The sequence below is a fragment of the Paralichthys olivaceus genome, chromosome 2 (genome assembly GCF_024713975.1).
Source record: "Paralichthys olivaceus isolate ysfri-2021 chromosome 2, ASM2471397v2, whole genome shotgun sequence".
Classification (NCBI taxonomy): domain Eukaryota; kingdom Metazoa; phylum Chordata; class Actinopteri; order Pleuronectiformes; family Paralichthyidae; genus Paralichthys; species Paralichthys olivaceus.
The window spans coordinates 3876517-3901463 of NC_091094.1; the positions used below are offsets into that span (position 1 = coordinate 3876517).

Sequence of the window (24947 nt, forward strand, 5' to 3'; positions counted from 1 at the left end):
TTATAACTTTATTCTCATTAAATCACTTTATTTCAGTTACATTATAACTTTATTCTCATTAAATCACTTTATTTCAGTTACATTATAACTTTATTCTCATTAAATCACTTTATTTCAGTTACATTATAACTTTATTCTTATTAAATCACTTTATTTCAGTTACATTATAACTTTATTCTCATTAAATGTTGTTATTCGTCTTATTAAACGTAGTAAGCGGGCCTGCAGCGCCCCCTCTCGCCGCCGAGTCGTACTGCAGTGTTTGTGCGCCCCGCCCCGCTCCCTCTTCTCTTCCGGGTTGTTCTTCCTCTGGATGTGGCGCCTCGGTCTCTGTCTCTGTCTCTGTGTCTGTGTCTCTGTCCCTGTCTGTCCCTCTCTGTCTGTCTCTCACCGAGTCTCTCACTGAGTCGCGCAGGGCTGAAGAAGAGCGGGATGAACCGGGCGGGCAGCGCCGGGCAGGACCGGGCAGCGGACCGGAGTCTGTTCACCGACTGAACCGAGAGTCGGGGCGTCATGAGCGGACCTGGCGTGTCTCTCACCCCGCGGCAGTGAGCGTGTGAGCGGGCGGACCGCTGCTAGCCGCCGCCGCTAGCCGCCGCCGCTGTTAGCATTAGCACACACAGTTCGAAACAAGAACCAGGAGGAAACATGGAGAACAAGGTGCAGATGAGGAATCACCCCCGGAGGTAAAGAGTTCACACACGTGTTCATCCTGGTTCTCACATTCTATTGTCTTTATTTCTATTAGTTTATTTGATGCTTCTGCTCAGTTTTTTTTTTAGATTCTAATGTTTAACGTCTTTGCTGCTTCAGGACTTAGTTTCGTTTCCTCTCGTGTTTCAGAATGAACATTAATCTTCTTGAATCCTGAAGATGAGTAAACACACGTTCCCGGTGTGTTCACAGTTACACATGTAAAACAGCAGGAGTTCATAAAGTCAGGACTGTTCTCCATCTTTAAAACCTCCAGTGAATGGATTATAATGTAGTTTATTCATGTGTTTGTGATTATAACTAATGACATTTAACACTTTAATCTGTTCTCCATCTTTAAAACCTTCAGTGAATGGGTTTAAATGTAGTTTATTCATGTGTTTGTGATTATAACTAATGACATTTAACACTGTAATGTGTTCTCCATCTTTAAAACCTTCAGTAAATTGGTTTAAATGTAGTTTATTCATGTGTTTGTGATTATAACTAATGACATTTAACACTTAAATCTGTTCTCCATCTTTAAAACCTTCAGTAAATGGGTTTAAATGAAGCACAGACGTGAAATATCGAAGGAGAGTAAGAGGTGATTTGACTAAGAGTGAAATTTAGTGGGGCTTTCCAGTGATATAATAAAAAACAATTGGACAAATATGTAGAATAATACAACAACTGCTGCTCCTGTAGATGCACAACTGTAGGCTAATACCAATCACTGCATCCCATAATGAAACTACTTCCTACTTTTTTCTGGTAATGAAATAAATGAGAGCAGATAAAATCCGCACTGAGCCAATTTAATGCCTTAACTCCATTTGCGGATCTGGTCGTCGCTGCTTTAATCTCAGATAAGTTTGAGTGAATCAGCTCAGTGTGGAATCAGAGGCGGTCGTTCGTGTGCAGCAGTGAAACGTGTTAAAGGTGAGCTGTTCCTCCGCCGACGGCCGCGTGTCAAAGGCGTCAGTCACCACAGAGCTGGTTTTTGTGTCAGAAACATGAGGCCCCTGGAAAGAGCGAGGCTTTGGTTGATACCACAGAAAAGATTCAACATCTCCAAACACACACTGAAGAGTAGAGTGGACTCAAACACAAGTACCAGCAACAGCTTGAGGTAGACTAAACCTCTTTCAAATGTAAATGTACTCACCGTACATTACGCTCACTGCATTTTATGAATTTTAAATAAATGTAAACTCAGTGTACCTCTGCCCTTTGCCAGCTGTTAAGAAACATCAGGTTGAGGAGATATGGATTCAAACCGAGGCCCAGACTGAGACATCTTTTGTTTTGGTTTTGTCTTTTGTTTTGATGGATCAGTTAAGAGCTGTTCAATGTTCAAAACTGGTTTGTCAGCTGTTTGACAGTAGGAACTGACTTGTTCCTTTTCCAGCCACTTATCAGGAGGATGCTCGTAGCACACACAGCTCACTTGTTATCATGTCCATTCACTCGTCCACTGTTTCCTCATTCAGCTGATGTAAGACTCACGTTTCCAGTCGATGTTCCACGTTCACACTGAGGCAAGAATTCAGTCTGTCATATTCTTGATAACATTTTTGCCGTGTTGTTGTTTTGACCAAACATTGAAGGTGTTTTTTTTGATGCATTAGTTCTCGATGAGAAGGTTTTATGACATTTTCCCAGATTTCCCAGAGAATAATTGATGAATCTTGATGGAATGAATCATATTTGAGTGGACTGATATTTATAAGTGGGAGCAATTTGACGCAGCTTGATTGAACTGAACTTTTGGGCCTTGGTGGACGTATGAACTCTACTCTGTGATATTCTACTATTCAGTATTGTAAGCCTGTTGCTGGTTCACTTGAGGTAGAAGAACATTACGAGCAGCAGTTGTTTCTGAATGTAGGGGGCAGATCTGTTGAACTGTGACTGCGTTTGCTTTCAAAAATAGAAGCTGAAACTTGAAAGATAAGAAAACAAGAGCTGAGGGAAAGCATGGGGCATTTTAAATATAGTAATGTAAATATTCGGTGTGTTCTGTACTTCAAGCCACTGCAGATACGCACACATACATTTTGCAGAAGTTCACAGAGTCCTCTTGAAAAGCAGATTATGGGCTGCTACAGTCGAGTATCGTTTCAGTGCTTATTTAACGGTCTCCTGTGGCTTGAAGTGCAAACACTGGACAGTTTGACTTTAAAATCCAGGGGGGTTAAAAAAAAAACAGTCACAGATTCACTGACAACATCTTTTATCAACCGATGAACGAGAAGACTGGTTACAGTTTGACCACACGGCGTCTTTGAGGTTCTTACAAATGTCGCTTTTGTGTTTCTCCATCCGTGATGACGTCTACACAACATTTTACTTTTACACTCACCTCTACGTGAAACACACAACAACAACACCCAGCAAACAGTTCACATACACAACAACAACAGTAACAGATATGGACGTCAACATTAAACACTACCGACAGAATTTCTTAGTAACACCATTGGGTTAAATGAAATATTACATATATACATTCACTCAAAGCAGTTTGGCCTCATGCCTTTGATATTTCCTTTAATTGGATATTTCCTCCCGTCTTCCTGTAATCATCCTGATCGGTTTGTCGCTGGCTGCATCCAGGACGTTGGAGTCTATTTTTGTTCCGGACTATTTTTGTCTTTTGACTTATCAGACATCAGAGAATTGTTTTCGTGCTGCTCATCAGGAGAGAGAAAAGGTGGCGATGCCACAGTTCACCCAAGAGGATGATTTTAATATTCTGCTTCTGATTTTATTAGATCCACACAGCCTGATTATAGTATAATGTAGTTTTTTAATGTGTTTGTGAATATATAACTAATGACATTTAACACATAAATCTGTTCTCCATCTTTAAAACCTTCAGTAAACAGGTTTAAATGTAGTTTACCCCCAAAATATATAAACTAGGGACCCAAAAATAATGATCATATTTATGCCAGTTAAAAAAGAAAAGGTGAAGATGAAATTCTGGCTTTACTCAATCTAAAAAAACGAGCTCGGTGAGCTGGACTTACAGCAGAGAAAAATGGTTTCCAAGCTTTAGACGCCTCCCAAACTCCCTCTCTTTTCAGTCTTGGGTTCTGACGTATCTTGACATATACGAGCCGTCAGGTAATCGTCGTTTGAAGCCTTACCCTGAAATATCTGCATGAAAAAGTTTCAGTGTCACATTTATTGCGTCTCGTTTCCTGCTTCATGTCTCTGTCGTTCTGTCGTTGCAGACAGCTGAAGAAGCTGAGCGAGGACAGTCTCACCAAGCAGCCGGAGGAAGTGTTTGATGTGCTGGAGAAGCTGGGTGAAGGGTGAGTCGTCGAACAGTCGCCCAGAGACGTCACAGAAACATCACACTGTCCTGACAGATGGGTTTCCACACCTCTGTCTGCGGATCTGTTTTTAATCAATCTTTCTTTCCTTTTTCTCTTCTCCGCTCTTTCTCTATCACTCCCTCCATCTCTCTCCACCCTATCTTCCTCCCCGTTGTTGACATGAAGCTCCTCCCCCTACCATCAACATAAACATTGCCTCTTCATTTCCTGTGTCTCAACACACTTCCTGTTCTGAGTGGCTGATTGACATTGTGCATGTGCGTGTGTGTGTGTGTGTGTGTCTAACTTCTAGTTTGTTCTTTAATCTGCAGCGCAACACAATCATCAGACATCACTGGTGTTTAATGAGACTAAACTACACAAAGTTGTGTTTAAAGATGTTCACAGTCTTTTCTACCTTTTGATTGATTCGACAAAAACTCAACAGATGTGTGACAATGACCAAAACCACGGAGGAAATAATGACGCCTGCAGTGACAGATATGAGAAAAACTATGCTCACCGCACATCTTGTCGTCCGTGTGAACACATGGATGAATATTAGATTTCATCTGTGAAATTACAGATCATTAAAATTCTGATGTTTACAGCTGCAAAACACAGGCAACACACATTTTATCTCACAGCGATACTTTTGTGCAGTTTTCACTGTAACACATGAAACCTCTGTGTCTCTGCAGATCCTATGGCAGCGTGTTTAAAGCCAATTACAAAGAGACGGGGGAGATCGTAGCCATCAAACAGGTTCCTGTGGAGTCTGATCTACAGGAGATAATTAAAGAAATATCCATCATGCAGCAGTGTAACAGGTACTTTACTTCACCGTTTACATTGTCAAGTGTGTTACTTTAAATTCTTCCACTCATCTTTTGCAGCGGCGGATTCATTGAATTATAGATTTCCTTTATCTTAAAGAATACCTTTGCTCTTTCAGCACGTTGGTTTCTTGCATATTTCATATTGTTAAGTTTTTAAATGATATAACTTAAGTATAAGTTTGATAATGTGTAATTCAGGAAGCTAAAGGGGGGGGGGGCTTTACTTTACCTGAAATTGAAAAAAGTAACTGCAAATGTGTGTGTGTTCAGTCCATATGTAGTGCGTTACTATGGCAGCTACTTCAAGAACAGTGACCTGTGGATCGTCATGGAATATTGCGGAGCCGGATCAGTTTCTGATATCATTAGAATACGCAACAAGACGGTAATGTAATACTCTCAAGACACACACACACACACACACACACACACACACACACACACACACACACACACACACACACACACACACACACAGAGTTTACATAAAGTGTGTGTAATTGTTACTGCACTGAATTGTAGCAACAAAAAGAGGCAAAGATTGTTTTGGCTGATCTCTTTTCATTTCTGTGCGTGTAGATAACAGAAGAAGAGATAGCCGCCATCCTGTACGCGACTCTGAAGGGTTTGGAGTATCTTCACTTCATGAGGAAGATCCACAGAGACATTAAAGCAGGAAACATCCTGCTGAACACGGAGGGTCAGGCCAAACTGGCCGACTTCGGAGTTGCTGGACAACTCACAGTAAGAAAATAAGAATTCAATAAAGAGACATGTCCATAAAATACAGCTCCCACTACAGACAGGACCTGATGGGTACGAGGATGTGTATATATGAAATGTATGAAAAAAACTATGACCTGAATATGAATTACTATTTTTGTTTGTCGACTTTGTTAATTGGAAGTTTAAACGGGAAAATAAAAGTGCTCTGTTGTACTTAAAGACAGACATCAGCAATTCAACAGAGAATGAATTGACAATTATCTCAGTGTTCAGTTTTGAGTGATACTCCAAAAGTAGGATCGCACCACTAAAGCTCAATAGCTTCTGGAGGTAGTGCGGCGTTGTGTCTGGTCAACCAGAATTAATTAATCTGCGCATATCGAACCGTCACGTGTCTCCTGCTCTCTTCCTCAGGACACCATGGCGAAGAGAAACACGGTGATTGGCACGCCGTTCTGGATGGCTCCAGAAGTTATACAGGAGATCGGCTACAACTGCGTGGCTGACATTTGGTCTCTGGGGATCACAGCTATAGAGATGGCTGAGGGGAAGCCGCCCTATGCTGACATACACCCGATGAGGGTGAGGGAGTGTGTGTATTGTCTGTGTGTTTGTATTTAAAGGTTAAAAAGAAAGAAAAGCAAAAGTTCTCAGAAAATGTTGAGAGGTTGAAGAGGGGAGTAAATCTCTGTATTAACGATGAAAAAGAGTTAAATGAATTAAATTTGTGTGTACTGAATTATTTTTCCTCCTCCAGGCCATCTTCATGATTCCAACCAACCCTCCTCCAACGTTTCGGAACCCAGATCTGTGGTCGAAATCATTTGAAGACTTTGTGAGCCAGTGTTTGGTGAAAAACCCAGAAAAAAGGGCGACTGCCACACAGCTGTTACAGGTAATGGTGCAGTCATGTTCGAGTCCACCCTAGCAATTTCATGCTGTGTCCTTCACGTGTGAAACACAAACTCCAGAAAATCCAAACACTTTCCGGAGTTGATGTCTGAAAACAGCTCATGTAGGAGCCATAAAAATCGAGTTGCTCATATGAGCGTGTTTCTGTTTGCTGGTAAGTAAAATGGAAAACTTGTAGGATACCTCGTCTTCATCGTGTCTCTCACTCCTTCAGCATGAATTTATCAAGTCGGCCAAGCCCAGCAGCATCCTCAGAGACCTGATCACAGACGCCATGGAGATCAAACTGAAGTTACAGGAGGAGGCAGAGCAGAGGGAACAGGACGCAGAAGATGACGACAATTCGGTAAAGACACGAAGAATCCTGAAATTATAAAGAAGGCAGGAGAGGTTGTTCTGTTCTGTCTCCTGTCATTTTTTACTTTCCCAGATATAAACAATCAATCTTCTTGAAATAAGACTTGGCTTTCTGCCTGTGTTTCAGGAGGAGGACGAGGTCGACCAGGGGACGATGGTGCGGACTGGGTCAGGCGACTCCGATACCATCCGGGCCGCTGGCTCATTGGTGGGTTCCCTCGGCGGTACGGCACGGACCATGATCGAACACGACGACGGGACCATGCAGTCACAGCTGGGAACCATGGTCATCAACTCTGATGATGAGGATGACATAGATGCTGGTACAATGAAGAGTAAGTTCGTTAATAAAATCCAAAGTTGATTTGCGTAGAAATTGTGGGTGCCTCCTCCATGTTAGCAGATGAGACATGGAACAAACTAAAAAAAGTTGACTCTAAATAAGCATTTGTCAAAGATGGTTTCTGTCATTTTAGGTTGTTCTCGTCACACTGATGTTTGTTCAAGTGTTGTTACTTATTGTTTGGTTTAATTTCATTCGGCTGAGACGTCAGGGGAGGCAGACTCGCGATTGGTGGAAGTAGAAACGTGTCGTCCAACATGTTGAACAGCTCTGTGTTCTGTACTGAGACAAAGATTCAAACATCATAGAGCGCTGCTGTGTGTTGTCGTCATCCAGTAGAGGGCAGAGTGTTACCGTCAGACAGACCGAGGTTCCCTGACTTCCCTCTGAACCCGTAGTGTTCAGGGTCTTACTCCTCTGACCATGACTACGAGTTTTCTCTTTTACGTTTAGGGAGAGTGGTGAGTTTTTGTATTGTCAATAATCACAAAATGTACTTTACTTGACATGTGAGTATTACATATTCATTCATTGTTGTCTTGAAAAAATTCTACTTGGCCTGGTTAGATGATAAACCAGCAGGTCCCCCTTCATGCAGTGGATGCATTAAGTTTTGCTGTGGTGTCATTTAAGGAGAGATGCGATGCTGCAGGAGTCTGTTGGGAGTGTTTTTTTTTATTATTGCAGTGTGGGAGTAGTAAGCGTTGGATGTATTGGAGGTTTTGGAAGGAGTCTCGATAAGAGTTGGACTCTGTTCATCAGTGCTGGCAGTCAGTGGGTGTGTTGTGTTGTGTGTTTGTTTTTATCCGCTAAGAATTAACCTCGGTGAGCAGCTGCAGCAAACTGAGTTTGTGTGCGTCTGTGTGTGACCTCTGTACCGTACGACCCTTTTCTAGGCAACATAACTTTTTTTTGTGTGTTTGACTTCGTCATCTACCTCAGTGAAAGTTTTTTTTTTAGCTTCTCCCACAATACAATAAAAAATCCATACACTCCACATAACGCAACACATACAACTGACAATAGTGAAAATATATTTATATGAACACAACAGAGTTAATCTTATAAAATCACCAGTGTTTCCTGACGCAGTCGTTCTCTGTCTGTGTGAAATGGATTTCTTGTATATGTTCTTGTTGAACTCTGGGCAGCTCAGACTCCGAGTGTGGTGGGTGTGATGTATCTACAGTTTACGCGTTCATCCTTCCTGTGCACAGCTCTGTCAGATATACTGTTAAGTAGTTTTTGTGTCTTGCCTATAGCGTTAACACGTCTGCAGAGCTTGTTTCTGCTGTGTACTCTCACATTACTGCACTGGACTGTTATGTTAAACGAGAAGATGCTTTCTACAATCCTCCTGTTTGCTATTTAAAGCACGTGTCAGCTTCCTGATCAAAAACAGTCGCTGGTTCGCTCTCTGAGTTCTCATCAAAACAAGATTACATCATAACATCACAACTCCTACACCACATCTCATGAGATGTTTGCTCAAGCCAAAGAAGTGTGGCAGCGTTTACAGCAACCGACTGGGATTAGCTGCATTCTGATGGTCGCTGGGGTAATTTCCCAGCATGCACAGCGCTGCTGAAGTTGTCAGAAGGAATTGAGATTGAACCACAGGACAGCGAAGCGTCTGCAGGGTATCATCAGACAGAAGTAGACACCACAAATATCAAAGATACAGCAGCAGTTATATTTCATTGCCATGTGTCAAATGTATTGTTTATATTTCCATCAGCTGATTAATCAATATTGACATCAGTCATCAAATCCATTTCAGTTGAGAACATGGAAACACATGAAGACACTTTTGATCAGATTATTAATGTAATAAGTGTTTTTAACTTCTTGTGATTTCATGGCACCACAGGTTTAATCTGATTAATCTGACACGAGATCGATCTCCTCGCCATCCGAACGTCGGCTCTTTCGTGATCTTTCCTCGTTTATTTAACTGATTTTGTTATTGAATGAGATACTACATTTATTGCAGCGATCTGACATCAAATCATCACATGGATTCAAATACAGATACAATACAGAACATGGTGTACGTCCATCTGGTTGAGGATTTTATTTCCCATGTCCTTCCCTCTAGTTTTGCATTTGCGTGAGATTATGTGAGCAGGATCCTTATTCTGACCTAAAACCAGCACATTGAGGGGAGCAGGTCTGAAAGGGCAATAACACGCACGCACACACGCACACACACGCACACACACACACACGCACACACACACACACACACACACACACACACACACACGCACACACACACACTCTGTCTCCTGTCTGATGTCCTGCTATTAGGTTAGCATAGATCTCCACTGCTAGCAGTTTAAACTGCATTAACGTTGGAACATTTTGAATTTATAACTGCATTAGTATCCTTGTATCCTCCAGTTGTGTGTTTGCGAGAGTGTGTATATCTCTGTTGTGTTTTTGTACAAAGTTGTGTGTGTGTGTGTGTTTCAAACTAATTGACTTGATTGTCTAAAGCTGAAGAATCAAGATAAAGTATTGGATCAGAAATTGATCCTGTCTGAATTTTTCAGAATTATAAAAAGCCTTTTCATTTACACTGATTAGCCACTAACCCTCAGTCACGCTCAGGCCCGCTCTTCTCCAGAGTCGTGCTCTCGCCTCTTTCCTCCGTGTGACGTCATGATTCTGAGGAGCTGTTTACTTTCACCTGACTTTAAAAATGAATGCATTTCCTCAGTGTTTCATTATTTTCCTCAGTTGTGATTCATGGTCAGCAGCAGCTCTTCACCTGGACTGCCCTTGAAATGCAGTTCAGAACTCAGAGCACACATAAATAAGAATATTAGGATCTTTTTGAATTGCTTCTTTTGAATTTTTCATGTGTCTCTGGTCAAGTCTTTTCTGTGTCCATGTCAAGGTCTGTTTGACAGCAGCTGCTTCTTCACACACCCAGTCGCAGGCTCTCTTGCCGTTGCCGAAAAGCAAAGTTATTATTTGAAGTCTGTTCACAAGAGAACGAGAGCATTGTCTCAGTTCAGACATTTATTGCAGCTGAGCTCCTGAGATATTTTGAGAACTTAATTTCAATCCTTTCTCCAAAAATAAGACAGGATCCAAAGCACAGACACTCAAAACCACCACAAGACAAAGAAGGATGCAGTCATGACATTTGTCAATTTAAATTTGACGTCTGATCTGATGTTGATTTGATGTCTGAGCAACTAGTGCGTTGACAACATCACATACAGCCCAACGTCTAGCAGAACAGAACAAGATAAAGGAAACAAACTACATTTCTGACTGTCCGATAACAACAACGCCACGTCAACATTTGTCCTGCAGCCTCTTAAAACTCCCGCCAACAAGGTGAACTTGCTCTTCTGTTCCTCTGACGACGTCCTCTTTGGTTTCCTCAGTGGCTTTGTCATGACATCCAAACTGAGAACAGTGAGATGGCTCTTGAAGCTCGCTGTAAGCTGCAGATCTGGTTGTTGGTACGTGATGTAAAGCGTGTCGTAATGTTCCAGCTCACCAGCTTTACATTGAGAAATTCCTGGCCCCCAGGGGGCACTGACGCACCATTCTCCATTTTATGAGATTGTTTGATTTTCATTAAAATGTCTCTGAAGTTGCTATTTTAAGGTGTAAAAAAAAAAACTGTTGTTTCAACAGCGGCCGACATTCTGAAGTGAGGTGGTTCAACTTTCCATTTGTTGTTTGAAATGCACACAGATGGAACCATTATGTTGACTTAAATAAATTATTTAAATCATGGCTCTCCTCTGCAATGTTCTCTGATGCTTAAATGCTCAGTGAATGCAGCCATTACTCCGTCTTTAACGTTACATTCTCCTCTATAGTAACGTCAACAACAAACAGCACAGTGAGCTATGCTCACACTTAGAGTAAACGCTGAAGTGCATTTCCTAAAAGCCTCTTCGTAGGAGTTCTAGTTAAAATGATTTAATATCTGTGTATCTGCTCAGCTCGCTGCACTTTATTAAAGTTTAATTTTGTTTTGGGAAGTCTCAGGAGCAGATGGCAGCTCTCTTTGGACTCCTCTTTGGTTTGGCCTTCACCTTGAATTCAAACGTGTGGTTTTTAGCTCGGTTTAGAGGCAGCAGCACTTGTGAGTGTGTGGGCAGAATAAAGCATCAACACCACTGTGGTTAGAGAATTCAATCCCAATGAGGCCGATAATGAAAACCATGATCACAAATTTATTTGAAAAATGTCAACCACCTGATTTGTTGTCGACTGTTGTTAAAACCCAACAACTGTATACCTCCTACCAGCAACAGCCTGCAGCAGAGGGATTATGTTCAGTTAGTTAGAGTTGTCTGTCTGTCTGTCCGTCCGTCTGTCCCATTCATGTGAACATTATCTCAAGAACTCGAGGGAGTTTCTTCAAATTTGGTGCAAATGTTCAGAAGGACTCAAGGTTGAAGTGATTGAGGGCAGTAATTCTGCTTTCAAATTTTTACTTTTGAGAAGTAGAGTCATTCTCTTGTTGACTTTTGTAGAAGCGGACTCATTTTAGTCTCGCTCTGGTAGTCATTCCAGAGAAAACAGGTTTCAGGCACTCCCACATCAGCTTCACTCTCCGGATCTGGAGTCTACGTCCATTTTTATACACAATCTATGATATTGACTTAATAGTCGGTGATATGCCAATGTTGTGTACTCAACTTGTTTCTGCTGTCCTCAGCTGGTCAGCAGGATTAAGTTATCACAGCTTTAAAGGATCAGTGTGTAGAATTTAGTGACATCTAGTGTTGATGTGTCATGTTGCAGCTGAAGACCCCTCACCTCACCCTCCCACTTGAACCTCTGCTAGTTTCAGTTGTCATAGAAACTCAAAATGTCTAGTTTGTCGAGTCTTGGCTTTTGTAAGAAAAAAACTTGGCTGCCTCTGTAGAGAGGACCCGCTCCTGATGTAAATATAAAGGGCTCGTTGTCGGGGGAAAGAAAAGAACATTTTAGATGATTAAACACTTGTGAAAACTCCAATAGTTTTATTTTCTGTTCAGTTTCTGCCAATAGATTCCTTTCAACTAAATCTGACTCACTGGATCTTTAAGCCTTGAAAGTTCTAGAAAGCTCCACCAAGATACAAACCAACAACATTTCTACTTTTTAATTCAAAGTAAACACAAACATGTCCACTTCCTGCTGCGTTGTGACCACCGAGGGGATTAATGATCAGACTGGTCGGAGCAGAGGGAACAAAATAATGGGCCCGTCTGGAGGCGACAGACATTAATGACAGAACTCCTTTTTTATTTTGTTTTGTTTGTTTGTTTAGTCTCAGCTGATCAGAGTGGTTCTGGGTAAACGGCCAGATTCTCCAAACCTTTCAGTGATACAGTTGCTTCCAGTAAATCACTCCAAGCACTCCTCTTTCTTTTCCAGGCACTCATCTGGAAAGGAGTCCTCTGTTTTATCTGTTGTGGAAAACTTAGGAAAAGGTGCGTGGGTGCGGCAATGACTGAGCTAATTTGATTAAAAACTAAATTGAACATATCTTGTAGATGTTGGTGCATCACTCAGCTCACATGGACCCACTCTGACATTTTATGGACGTTTACCAGGTGATGTGAAAAGTTTCAGATAATTTGCGGAGTCACTGCCTCGGACATTAAGTTTTCACATACAGCCCTCTTAGAACTTGAGTTCATGTCTGAAAGCAGCTTCAGTTGCACAGAAACTGGATTAAGGCCAAGATGTTGTGACAGATGCTGTGTTTGAGAATCTCCCAAAAAATGTCTTTTATTTAAAATGTGCAAGATGGATGTTATACAACCTTAAAAGTCGACCAGAATCATGTAGATAGACCAAGTGCTTCTACTGAGTCAAACCACTCAACTTTGTTTTTCTCTGTGTCAGGCTGAAGTTTTAAGTGAAAAATCATGTTTCTAAACTTTGCAAGAAGTGTGAGCACATTTAAATAGGTACTCCTCTTACACAGCCTCATGTTGTGGGGTTCTGAAGAAGCTTGTTTGAGCAGATGCTGTGTTACACAACACAAAGGATTGGCTGAAAGAAAGAAGGACACTTTCCACACTCTGTAGAAAGCCTCACTGGAGAAGCCCTAATGGTTGTGTTTGGTTAATCGTCTAACTCGAGGAGGTAGTCTGTTCGTATTTGTACAAGGCGATTACATTTTCACCCCTGTCCGCTTGTTTGTTGTTTGGTTTGTCTGTTTTTTTGTTTGTTAGCAAGACAACAGAAACAACTAAATGGATTTCCACAAAACATGGTGGAAGGGTGTAGTATGGGTGCGGAGGGGGACGACTCAGAATCATTTTTTTTTTACTTTCCTAAACATTGTGAGGATATTTATTTCAGTTTTCACCTTTTTCTCAGATAATAATTCATAAATCTGAATGAGGCAGGACTGATACTCATGAGTGTTTCTAATATGAGCTTCAGTGTTTCCTCTGCAGGAGAGGAGCTCCCATAACCACAGACTTGACTTTTAACTTTGCAGAACTTTTACCTTCTCAGGAAACACACTCGAGGAAAGAAACACTGAAAAAAGTATCATACGTCTCATTTAATAACTTCATGGGCTCAGTTCCTCTAAACTGCGAAGACGGCTTTGATTCAGTTGTGATTCTAAATCATCTCCGTAAACTCACAACGGTTCCCAACACGTGACAGAAAATATATATTATAGAAAACTCTTCACCCAGAAGCACAAAAACATAAGACAGAAGAAACGTCGCTCGCTAGGCTACGTGCCTCCACATGGGGTTGTCATAGCAACCAACAAAGCACAGCGGGTCACAGTTTATAGAAATGTGAGGCACAGTTGGAAAGAGTCTTTGAGCAGTCGGATAATTGGTCCAGTTACCTGACAACAGCAGATACCACACTGAAATCAAACACACATCAGGTCATGGATTTTTTAAAGTCCGACCTTTCATCTGATTATGTTGGAAAAAAACTGCGGCTGGTTTCCTGAAACGCTCGCATCTCCGAGGTCCACGCTCGGTGCAGTGTAAATAGGTGGCTGTGAAACGAGCCCACAGCAAGAGAACCGTGATACATTCTCAGAATCTACATCTAACATCAGAAAACTGTGAAAGAATCCCTTCAGTGTTTGAGGGGTTTGACCCACAGTCCTCTAACCTGGAACTACGAATACTGGGACTCATCAACGTAAGTGATGCACGTCCCACTCTAATACCAAAACACACAGTGCACTGATCCGATACCAGTGCATTTAAAAATATCATAATATATAATATCATATTTTAACAGCTGTATACTAACTCTGTATGGAAGTGTGGATTGCTGTCATTGTTGTATGCCCTGTTTCAAGTTTTGAAGTCTTGCATAAGGTACAGGCTGACATTTTACTTCTGGGACTTTCCAGAGGGAAGTTTTTGATATTTCTAACGCTGCATCACCAGGATTCCCTTTTTCTTTTCTTCTCTGCTCTGAGTAAAATCCGTTTTGTCAGAGTGAAACTAATAAACTCTAAAGACGTGGTATAAGATCGGTACATAGATTTTTACACACTCGCACAAAACTTGGCATTTCTGATGCTGGTATCGAAACATCTCATCTTAGAGTTGTTATGTTTGTCTGACAGTTTGAGGGAAGGAAAAGCCTGAGGATGGTGTTCTCCTCCAGATACTGAATGTCCTGGAAGAATAGCGTTCAACATAAACAAGGGGAATCAATGCCATTAAACATTGAGACTGTTGTCCAACAGTTTTAGACACATTCTGTTAGCTTTTCCTTAAATATGTCCTGTGTCGATATACTGATGTTTGTTTTAGGGCATTTAGCTAAAGATACCACGGAGCACCCCGAGGATAATATAAGATTCTCTCAATTAGCAGCTGCGGCTCAGCAGGAGAACCAGAGGGCTGAGTTCCACCCCTGCTAAATGTTGCATCATGCAAGTCATTTTTACTTCCTGGTTACACTGAGATTCAGGCATTTGTGGTCAGGAACATGTCGGGTCATAAAAACAGGTTGACTCCTCCAGCTGCTGGATTCTTGATTTTAAATCTCTCGAGTGAGCAAACAGAAGAGATCATTTTAAACTATATCTTTAGATAAGCAATATAAACGCTGAACAACCTGCAGGTTTCTCACAACAGTTCATCTATAATTAAATTATAATTTATTCTTCTTCTAGGATTTTATCATTTTTCCTGTGAAGCACTTTGTAACTTTGTTTAGATAAGTGCTATACAAATGCAGTTATTATTATTATCAAACTTAATATTATTATTATTAACTCTGTCACAATACTTATTCCGGTAAATGTCCATTTATATAAGCTGATTATTGGACATAAATTAATTATAAGTGCACACATGAACCAGCTCTAATTTCCTCTTGGTATGACATCAGATTTTCCTGCATCCAGTCGAGTTTACAATCAAATAAGAACCAGGCTGAAAGAACAAAGATGCTGCTGTTCTGTGAATCTGAATACGTTTCTTACACAGTGAAGCTGAAGAATCTGAATTGTTTGCAGCGACTGTTTTCCCACCGTCCACAGTGGGGCTGTATGTGACTGCTCTCAGATGTGTACATCTTGTAGGAATGGAAACGGCAGCCTCTGTAACACCACGGCTTATTAAAGCCATGAATCAAAGTGAACTACTCTCATTGATTTGCTCTACTCATGGAACCATCTGGGTAAAATTAGCGATGCATAGGTTTTCTCCAGTGAAACCGCTTCATCTCTGCAACTCCACACGCCCGCATACACTTCTTATGTGTACCTCAGCTGGGTGCATTGTTGGTTGCATTGTTTATTTAGTGAGTCTGCAACTATCCCACACGTTTTTGTTTGTTAGTTTTTTTGTTTCATCGCAGGTCAGAGAGAAAAACTATTTTTCAGTGTTTACTTTCTGCTGCAGCTACGAGGCAGCTTAACAAATCCTCCCTCCGTCCCTGTCAGCATTCAGTCTTCTGAAAACTGCACCAAACTCCACAGAAGAGCATTTACGTCATCCAACCGCATTCGTCCTTGAAGCTCGTCCAGTTTAGCTGCATGTGTCTCTGCAGAAATCCTGATAATTGTGCTTGTGTAATTTACAACGTGAACAACTGCTGTTAATCCTTTTTTGTGCTCGTATACATCTTAAAAAACTGTGCAGTCATTTAACATGAACATTGTTTTTGATTATTATTATTAAAATCAATTAAAGCAACATAACTGCTGACAAAGAGCGTTTTAACACCTCTTTGAATTTAATCAACAGAAGCTCCTCATAATTCGTGTGGATTTAAAACACTAAGTGAGAGGCCCATTAGGAGAAACTGTGTTTCAGAATGTGTCAGTGTTAATAAGTAGGCTGTATATTATTGACTCAGCTGGATTGAAGAGGAAGCTGTCGGCCAAACCAGCTTTTAAAGTGATTGCAAAGTTCATTTTAGTTCATCGAAGGATTGGTTGACTCTTGGATGTTTAACTTCTCGTGTTGAAACCACTTTCAACCAACCCAACAGTTAAGTCAAGCCCGCATCCTCCTGCCAGGTTAGAGCTTGTGTAGTATCGGGCTACTCTTCAGTGGCCCTGTGTCTTTTGTTAGAGTTGATACACAAGAGAATATGTGGTGTTTTATAAGTAACGGTTGGTTCTGTTTTACAGGGAGAGATGAGACGATGCAGCCAGCGAAGCCGTCCTTCCTCGAGTACTTTGATCAGAAAGAGAAGGAGGCCAACAGTCACAATGACGGAGGACGAAGAGGAGACAACAACGCAGACAACCGCAAACTGCCTGGTGAAGGAGATCTCGAAGTGGTGAGTTTTTATCAACTGTAGCTGTGTCCTGATTCCGTGGGACGCTGCTGCTTTTGAAATCATTTAAGTCAAGTTTATTTATTCTATTTCACTTTTCAGTGTTGATGTTTGAGCGATGTGATAGTTTGATGGTTGGTGGGATTTCTCGCTGTAACCTCCGATCAGTGTGTTGATGCAAGACGTAGTCGGAACTGTGAAATGTAGAAACAACAACCTGCAGAGCTGCTTTTTTTTTCTCTACCACGGCTGCATTCATTTCAGTTTTCTCTGTGTTTCACGCAAATGTTGGGATGCATGAAAACAAAGTTGAAGTGAGAATGTGCAAACTTTAACCCATGCATACGCACATTTTGCTAAATGGACACATAAAGCATGTTCAGCCAAAAGATTTTTAAACATGAACAAAGTATTTCTAAACCCTCCATAAGTAATTTTAGATATCTATTTTACGTTTATGACTTTCTGCTGCAAACACACTTCAATATCCAAAATATGATATTTTTTATGGCATCAACAGGATCATACAAATCAATCTCCAACGGTGAGTTTGGAGCCGCCCGTCGGATGTCGATTTTCAGGGGGTTTAATAATTTATATTCAGAGTCTGCTAATGTTTTCAAATAATTTAACAGGCCTTTTTTACAATATGTAATTTCATTGGTATATTACCTTCAGTTTTGTTGATATAAATCGTGGGTGTGATGTACTCGGCTCGATAAACTCACCTCTCTAAGTTCTGAGTGCCTTTAAGTTTCCGGGCAGCTGCAGCGAGAAGCCGAGGCTGTTTGTCTCGCTCCAGGACACTTAAGCAGGACAAATGGCTGCTGCTGGAATTAAATATTAAATATGTGACCTTTTTAAATACGAGGTGGTTTCTCTCAGCAGACCACAGTGCTGCCTGCTCAGATTCAGATATTCAGAGTACACCGATGCGTCTGATTAATACAGAGGAACCATTTCTCCAGTCATACTCATCAGCAGCTGAGAAATGAGGCTAAAACACTGAGAGAGGTTGAATCATGTGTCGACGTATCAGTGTCATTCGACGTCTGAATAAAAGAACAAAGGTGTCGTGTGTGTGTGTTTTCTGTGTGTAGTGTGTTACACGATGAAGCTATTGAGACGCAGATCTGTGCCAGTGTGCATTCAATGACGTTACGCTAACTGACAATGACACGTAACCGCCGGCTGACCCCGATTCTCACTCTCCTGAGGGATGAGTCTTATCCAGCACTTCATCTGGATTTAAAGAAAGAGTGAATGGTGAAATGATGAAGAATCGTTCTGAAGACGCTGCAGTTCGCAGGATTCCCATGCATCCTGGACATCGTTAGAGGTAGAGCGGAGTCAGTTTTTGTCCACTTCATCAAACACCCTGCATCACTTAAAACGTGTTCATGTGTCAACTCTACACCAACAGTTGTGTTATATCGAGTCTTTGTCACCAATTTGTAGCCCTGAAGAACTGTGATATGCAGAGACACCAGGTTATAATATAACCTCTAAGAAAATAAATACATCTCTGTGTTATTACAACATTCACAGTTTGTGGCACTGAGAATAAAATCTCACACTCGAGGGGATTTATTTTTCCATTAGAATTTCAAATGTGAGGATAAATCGGCTCATTTCTTCTTGAGCCTGAAGACTTTGTGGCGGCCGGTTGACAGCGTCGTGTTAATTTTAGATCTGTCTACTTTGCTATTTTTATACTTTGCTGCTAAGATGTTGTTTTCAGAGACCGGGACAGGAAGCCGATCACAGGTTGGCTGGTTGTAGTTTACACATGCAGACTTATTCCTTTCTTGAATTGAATTCTGTTGCGTAAGGAGACGATTCATTTGTCTGGCTTTTGTCTGAAATGTGAATTTCACTCCAGGATCAAATGACTCTGCGGTAGACACAGCAATGATTGAAACACCGCATCCGGGTGAAGGTGCTCATTTGCTCCAGGAGCCAATCGCCTCTTTTTAACGGGTTTACCACTAACCTGCTAATTCTGGTGTAAAAGATGTGTAATTGTACATCCAGACTTTATATATGATCACAGATAAAGATCACAATACTTGTGCTGAAGTCCCACGTTAGTGTTCTGTGTTTTGCAGGGACATGCGTTGTTTTTTCAGTGTCCAGTGACGCCGCTGGTCAAATGTCAAACTCACGGCTTCAAAACAGCAGCTCGCGACCCAATGGGTGACGTCACAGTGGGTTGATACTTGAGGAGCTGCAGCAATGGACAGTACGAGAAAAAAGAAACCCAGCTGAACATGATCAACCTGAATATGAGCAGACTCATACGGTCTGCTTCTTATATTTATCATATTTATCATTTCACCTGTAGTTTGACAATGCAGCACAGGACACGTGGTGTTAAAGCACAAACCTTCATTTTTCACGAGGAGCGGGCGTAGAACAACCAATCCCCCCCCCCCCCCCCCCCCCCCCCCCCCCCCATTGCTCCTCTCCGCCCTCGCCCCTTTTCTCTATTTTTATCCTTCTTCTTATTGGTTTTCTCGACTTCCGTCTCTCTTCCTTTCTTCCGTCCCTCCTCAGAACACATCTTATCAAACAGGTCACGAGAGAAGGTCAAATCACACCCGTCAACGGTTGCATCTTCTGTGTCGGCAGTGTCGTTGAGTTTAACGGTTGAATTGTAGATACAGAGGAAGTCACGTGTGTGTTTCAGAAGTGATTTCAAACTGACTCTGAAACCCTGAACAGAACTTGTTCCTGAGACCACGCTGGTGCAAGCTGAGGTGAAACAGACCTGAGTTCAGTCTGATGTCTTTAAATAAAACAGTTTTAAAACTGTGAAATCCAATACTTCCTCTTTTGCTGTGTTTGAATCCTTTATCGTGTGATTATTTGTCCAAATTCTCATCTATGATTTCCCTTCACTCGGCAGAATCGTCTTGTAACTGTTGGTTCCTCAGTTTAACCGAAACTAAAACCTTTTCAAACCTACAATAACACGAGAAACGAGCTGAAAACGCAACAGCAGTTCACGTTGTAATGGAAAACTTCTAAGCAACCTCTGTGGATTTGGGGGAAGTGTTCGTGTCCACTGAAAAAATTGATTTCAGATAAGTTTGCAGATGAAAACCTTCAGAAGATCTGCGGGAACCTGATCCTTAATTTATATAAATGTTCTGATTGTAGCCTTTAAAAAACAAATGTGAAGTGACAAAACATTCACTATTTTACTTCCATTCAAAAATAAACCTCGCTTCTGCACTCTTTCATTTCTGTTTTTTTTATTTATTCCAGAGGTCTTCTCTGTAGTTTTGTTGGATCAGGTCGTGTGTTTGTGAAACAGAGAGCGAGCATGAGAGCAGAGCGTTTGTCAGCTGTTAGCTCAAATAGTAAATGTTTAATGACGTTAAGTGTTTCTCTGCAGTGGTCGGACATAACGCTGCAGCTACAGTCCGCAGGAACCACAGTCCTATAGTGGCAACAATAAAAAAATATATATTCTCAGAAGGAATATTAGTCCTTTCTTAAAAGATTCATGTTTGTGTTTGACTTTGTGTTCGTTTGCATCAGAACAATTTGCCTGGTAGGTTCATTCTGTGGAATATTATAATTATATTTATTGATAAACCCTAAAAACAGGTATCAGCACCGGTTTGAAAGGTTTGATGTTTTTTATGTGGTGGACAAATGATATTATGCTGCAGAAGCTTCTCTGGATGTTTTAACGTTTGAGAGTTGTATCGATCACTGAGGGAACATTTAATGAATCAGGAGCTTTAAGAACGATTTGGGTTTTACTTTGACCCTGGTGTCGTCCAGTCGTATGACCGTCCATCCGCTCCTCGCGGTTATCTGTCCAGTGGAGTAGGACGCCAGTGTTATTTTAGCTGCATTGATTGTGGGTAATAAATAGCCTGAGAGCGAAGTGCTGCTGGTAAAAGCCAAGGGGAGGAGGGGGAGCCCCCCGGGGAGAAGCCGAAGCTCCAGGTCCCGATCTGAGGTCCACAACACAGACAGAGGCAGATTAAATAAAGGTCAATAACTGAAGCATTTTGAAAGCTACTGAAATAGATTCACTCATCAGACTCCTTGGGTTAGCGCTGCCACGCGTGAGATATTTTTAGGTTTCGGTAAAGATTTTCTTAAGTGTTCATTAATGGACTTGGTAACCATTGATCTGCGGGATTCAAGTCATGAAATCCTCCGTCGGCACAGAGGACGAGTCTTTAAGTCCAGAAGGTCTGTCAGTGTGGAAACCTCTCACACCACTGCTGCTCGCTGACACAATAAAAGACTCAGTGAATTATTTAAGTTCAATATAAGAACCGTAATATAACATAACCTTTATTTATGCAGCAATTATCTTCAAATTAAATAAAGATTAAACGAGAGCCGACAGAATTAGCACCTTTACAAAAGTCTAAATTTCTCAGCCTCTGACGCAGATAGAGACATGAAGTAAAAAACATTTATTTTCATTTCATTTGTACATCATTGCCTTTTTAAAAAAAATCTTCTTCATTCTTAGTTTCTTCAAAGAAATCTGCTTCAATATTCTCCCTTGTTTAGCTCGTCAGCCATCATCTGAAAAGCGACTTTAAAAACAGTTTTACTGGCTGAGACTGCTAACAAACAAACAAATTACATTTCCCATAATGCATTTCATCAATCCCATGTCTCGAAGCATCATTTTGAGCGTCAGGCTTCACACTGAAACGTCTGTTTTGTAGATTTGTTGAGCAACAAACGATGTACATGATATACACATCATGTGATGTGTGTGAGATTATTTCAGAAAGAGCTGAACAAGTAAAAAGTGTGAATGAAGTCGTCTGATTAAAGTCTCACCTGTGAGAGTAAAGAGAAAACCACACTGTGACTTTATAAACTTCAGACTGTTGGACTGTCTGATGTGTCGCGTTGTGTCTTTGTTCAGGTGAGCACGTGGTCGGTGGAGGAGCTGCGGCTCAGACTCGCCTCTCTGGACCCTCAGATGGAGCAGGAGATCGAGGAGATCCGTCAGCGCTACCAGGCCAAGAGGCAGCCCATCGTGGACGCCATCGAGGCCAAAAAGCGGCGGCAGCAGAACTTCTGAGGAGCCGTTCGAGCTCGTCACTACAGCAACTGGATGTTTCTCTCTTCCTCTGCAGCACAGGATGCTTCTCTCTTTGTAACTGGTCATTCGACTGGATGATCGTTAAACTGAGACCTGAACGACAGAAGCACTTCCCCTGAGCTGTGTGACAGATGATTACGTTTGATTTGAAACACAGATCTTGTTTCTCTCCCTTTGAGACGACAGAGGAGAGTTTTGATGTCATCATCAGCTGATCTGCATCCTTGAGTGTCTTTCTGCTTTTTTTTTTTTTTTTTCTTTCTCGAGCTCGTCTGTGCTGATTGTGAAGAACCACTGCCCATCTCCAGGGGGGCACGTGGTCATTGTAGCTGCAGTTTATTTGAGGTACGCTTCTTTTATTTCTGTCCTTCTTCAAACAACGATGCTGCTCCACTTCTCTGAGTTTCCACTCTGGATTGTAAAGGTCTAGAAATTGATGTTATGCTTTAGAAATTTTGATAATGAAAATACTTGAGAATCCTTGGTTTGTTCCAGCCTTCATCAGGTTCATTGTTCTAAACTTTAAAACTTCTCACTTTTAAAGTTGCCTTTGAAAACTTGTTTTCTGTATCAGGTACATTTCTAGGTTTACATTTTTTAATCTTTTGCCTTAAAACAAAATGTCGTTATTTTTATTTTTCCCGTTTCTGCTCCTTGACTTGAACCCGTCCAATCACCAGTGAGAGTTCAATATAAACATTTAATAAATGGATTGTAAACAAAAATAATGTCGTTGTAAACAGACTTTTTAAAAAAACAAAAAGATTAGAAATAAATTACTTATTTATTCTCATACATTCAATATCTGTTCATACAGTCGTGTGTCCACAGGAGGAGTAATAGTTGTTAACAGATCATTCGCATCTACATAGAACTACATTATAATGTGTTATAATTCAATTTATTACATGTTTACATACGACATATAAATTCTAGCTGTGGGGACGAGCAGATGATAAACGATTTGGAGCCACAGTATCAAGATCGATGCTTTTTCATTGACATTCAGACATGAATTTAAATTTCTAATGTTCGTATCATGCTGCAGACTCAACGTCCTGAACGTTAGTTTATGCAGCAAAATGTTTGGAAGTGAATTTAATCAGATGATAACTTTTCCATTGGTGTTTTTACTCCAACATCTTTCTCTTCGTCAGTAAAAGACCTGGGCGGACATATTTATGGCACAGATTCAACAAAGCTTTTATTTTGTGGGTTAAATATTTTTAATCTGGCACAGTGGACTCAATGCTGGCGTCCACCCAGGTCTGATCTTCTAACATTCCTCAGAGCAGCTCGGCCTCTTCAGACGTTTCTCATCGTCCAGCACAGAAGACAATAAAGGGATGAGTTATATTTTTGTATGTAGGTTTAATGGTTACACGGTCAGAGAACAGATTTGATCACAGACGTGTGATTCAGAGTAAAAACTTCTCAGGTCATAAACTCCTCAGGGGTGTGAAATAATGACGAGAGATTACTGTAGATTTTCCGGAGTCGTGTCTGTATTATGACTCCGCTCTGTTTGTATATTGTGACGAGTTTGACCGGTTGAAGGTTTGAGACACTTCTCAGCAGGTTGTTGCTTTTAAAAAAACTCCTCCGCTGGATTCTCTGTCTTTTTTCCTTTTGTGTTACAAGCTACAGCGAAGTATCAGGGCCAAGCCGAGAGATTCAGAGAATGACTTCGTAATATTATGATAATAAAGTTGAAAATGAAGAGAAAACTGTTGAAATTTTACAATAATAAAGTATTGATACTAAAGAGGAGCAAGTCGTAATTTTAGAAGAATAAAAATTTATATTACAGGCATTTGTTTTCTTCAGTATGGCCCTTATACTCCGTTGTGATGAGCAAAGAACGACGGATTTGATTTCCTGCCTCATCTTGCCATGTTTTCTGTGCGCTGCTGTTTTTGAAGATCTCAACATAGAAATGTTTTTTTCTGACTTTATTTTTAGCTGAAATAAAAACAACTGAGTTTGATTTGGTGCTCACAGTGAACTGTAGTGACGCTTCAGAGGTTTAATAAGTTTAATGAGTCGTAATCACTGGACAACAGAGACAGACAGGAAACTGTTTTCTGCCTTTTTTTAAACGTATAAACACGTTATTGTTGTAAATACACGTCTGAACGCATCTGTTTGTTCATTTAACACCTGCAGCAAAAAGAGTTTTAAACTGCAGCAGCTTCTGAGAATCAGTCAAATGCTTGATTTGTTTGAGTCTGACACATCTGGAAAACGACTGGTATTTTAACATTTTGGTTCATTATTTTAAATAACGTGTTGTTCTGTTATCAGCTTTGTTTTCAGGTAAAGTGTGAAATGTTCATATTCAGATCGTCGTTGGCTGCAATATTTAACTTGAGTCGAGACTCGGAGGTGACAGTGGAGTCGCTCTGAGTCGTCGCTGCCTCTTTGTTTTTCAGGTTTGTTAATGATCTGCTGTTCAGTCTCAGTTTCACTCGCTCTCTGTTTCTGATGTTTCTGAAGTTGATCTGCCTTAAAGAACGATGCAGTGCAAGTTTGAGATCACTGATGTTTGTTTGCTCGGCTAATAAAGAAAAACTACGGAAACGTGCGACAGTTGTGTTTTTGTGTCTCCGAGTTCAGTTCTGGACTCTTTCCACCTGCTCTAAATTCTTTACTTCTTCTGATCCTGATCGTAGAATCAATCAACTGATGGCTCTGTCGTCTAAAAGCTTTCTCCTGTCCCCTCACATCCATCACACGCAAACTTTCCTTTTTTCAGGCACAGCTCGTTTCCTTGGTCTTGTTTCTTCTCCGTGTTGAAACTTCTGTCAGCTACGAATCTGATCTCCCTCCTTCACTGTGCCTGACTGTGTGTGTGTGTGTGTGTGTGTGTGTGTTCATCCATATTCACAAATCATTGTTTCTCT

At 41.0% G+C, this 24947-nt stretch overlaps 1 protein-coding gene across 1 annotated transcript; it reads left to right on the forward strand.

The window, feature by feature from the left end:
• The first annotated feature begins 252 nt into the window (after positions 1-252).
• On the forward strand, positions 253-24628 carry LOC109635410 (serine/threonine-protein kinase 4). The gene is made up of 11 exons (XM_069531860.1): positions 253-686; positions 3936-4016; positions 4721-4849; positions 5129-5243; positions 5438-5602; positions 5999-6166; positions 6342-6479; positions 6711-6842; positions 6981-7188; positions 16804-16955; positions 21865-24628. Exons 1-11 carry the CDS (start codon positions 649-651, stop codon positions 22021-22023), a joined length of 1485 nt encoding a protein of 494 aa, XP_069387961.1. The 5' UTR covers positions 253-648; the 3' UTR covers positions 22024-24628.
• Positions 24629-24947: the final 319 nt, after the last annotated feature.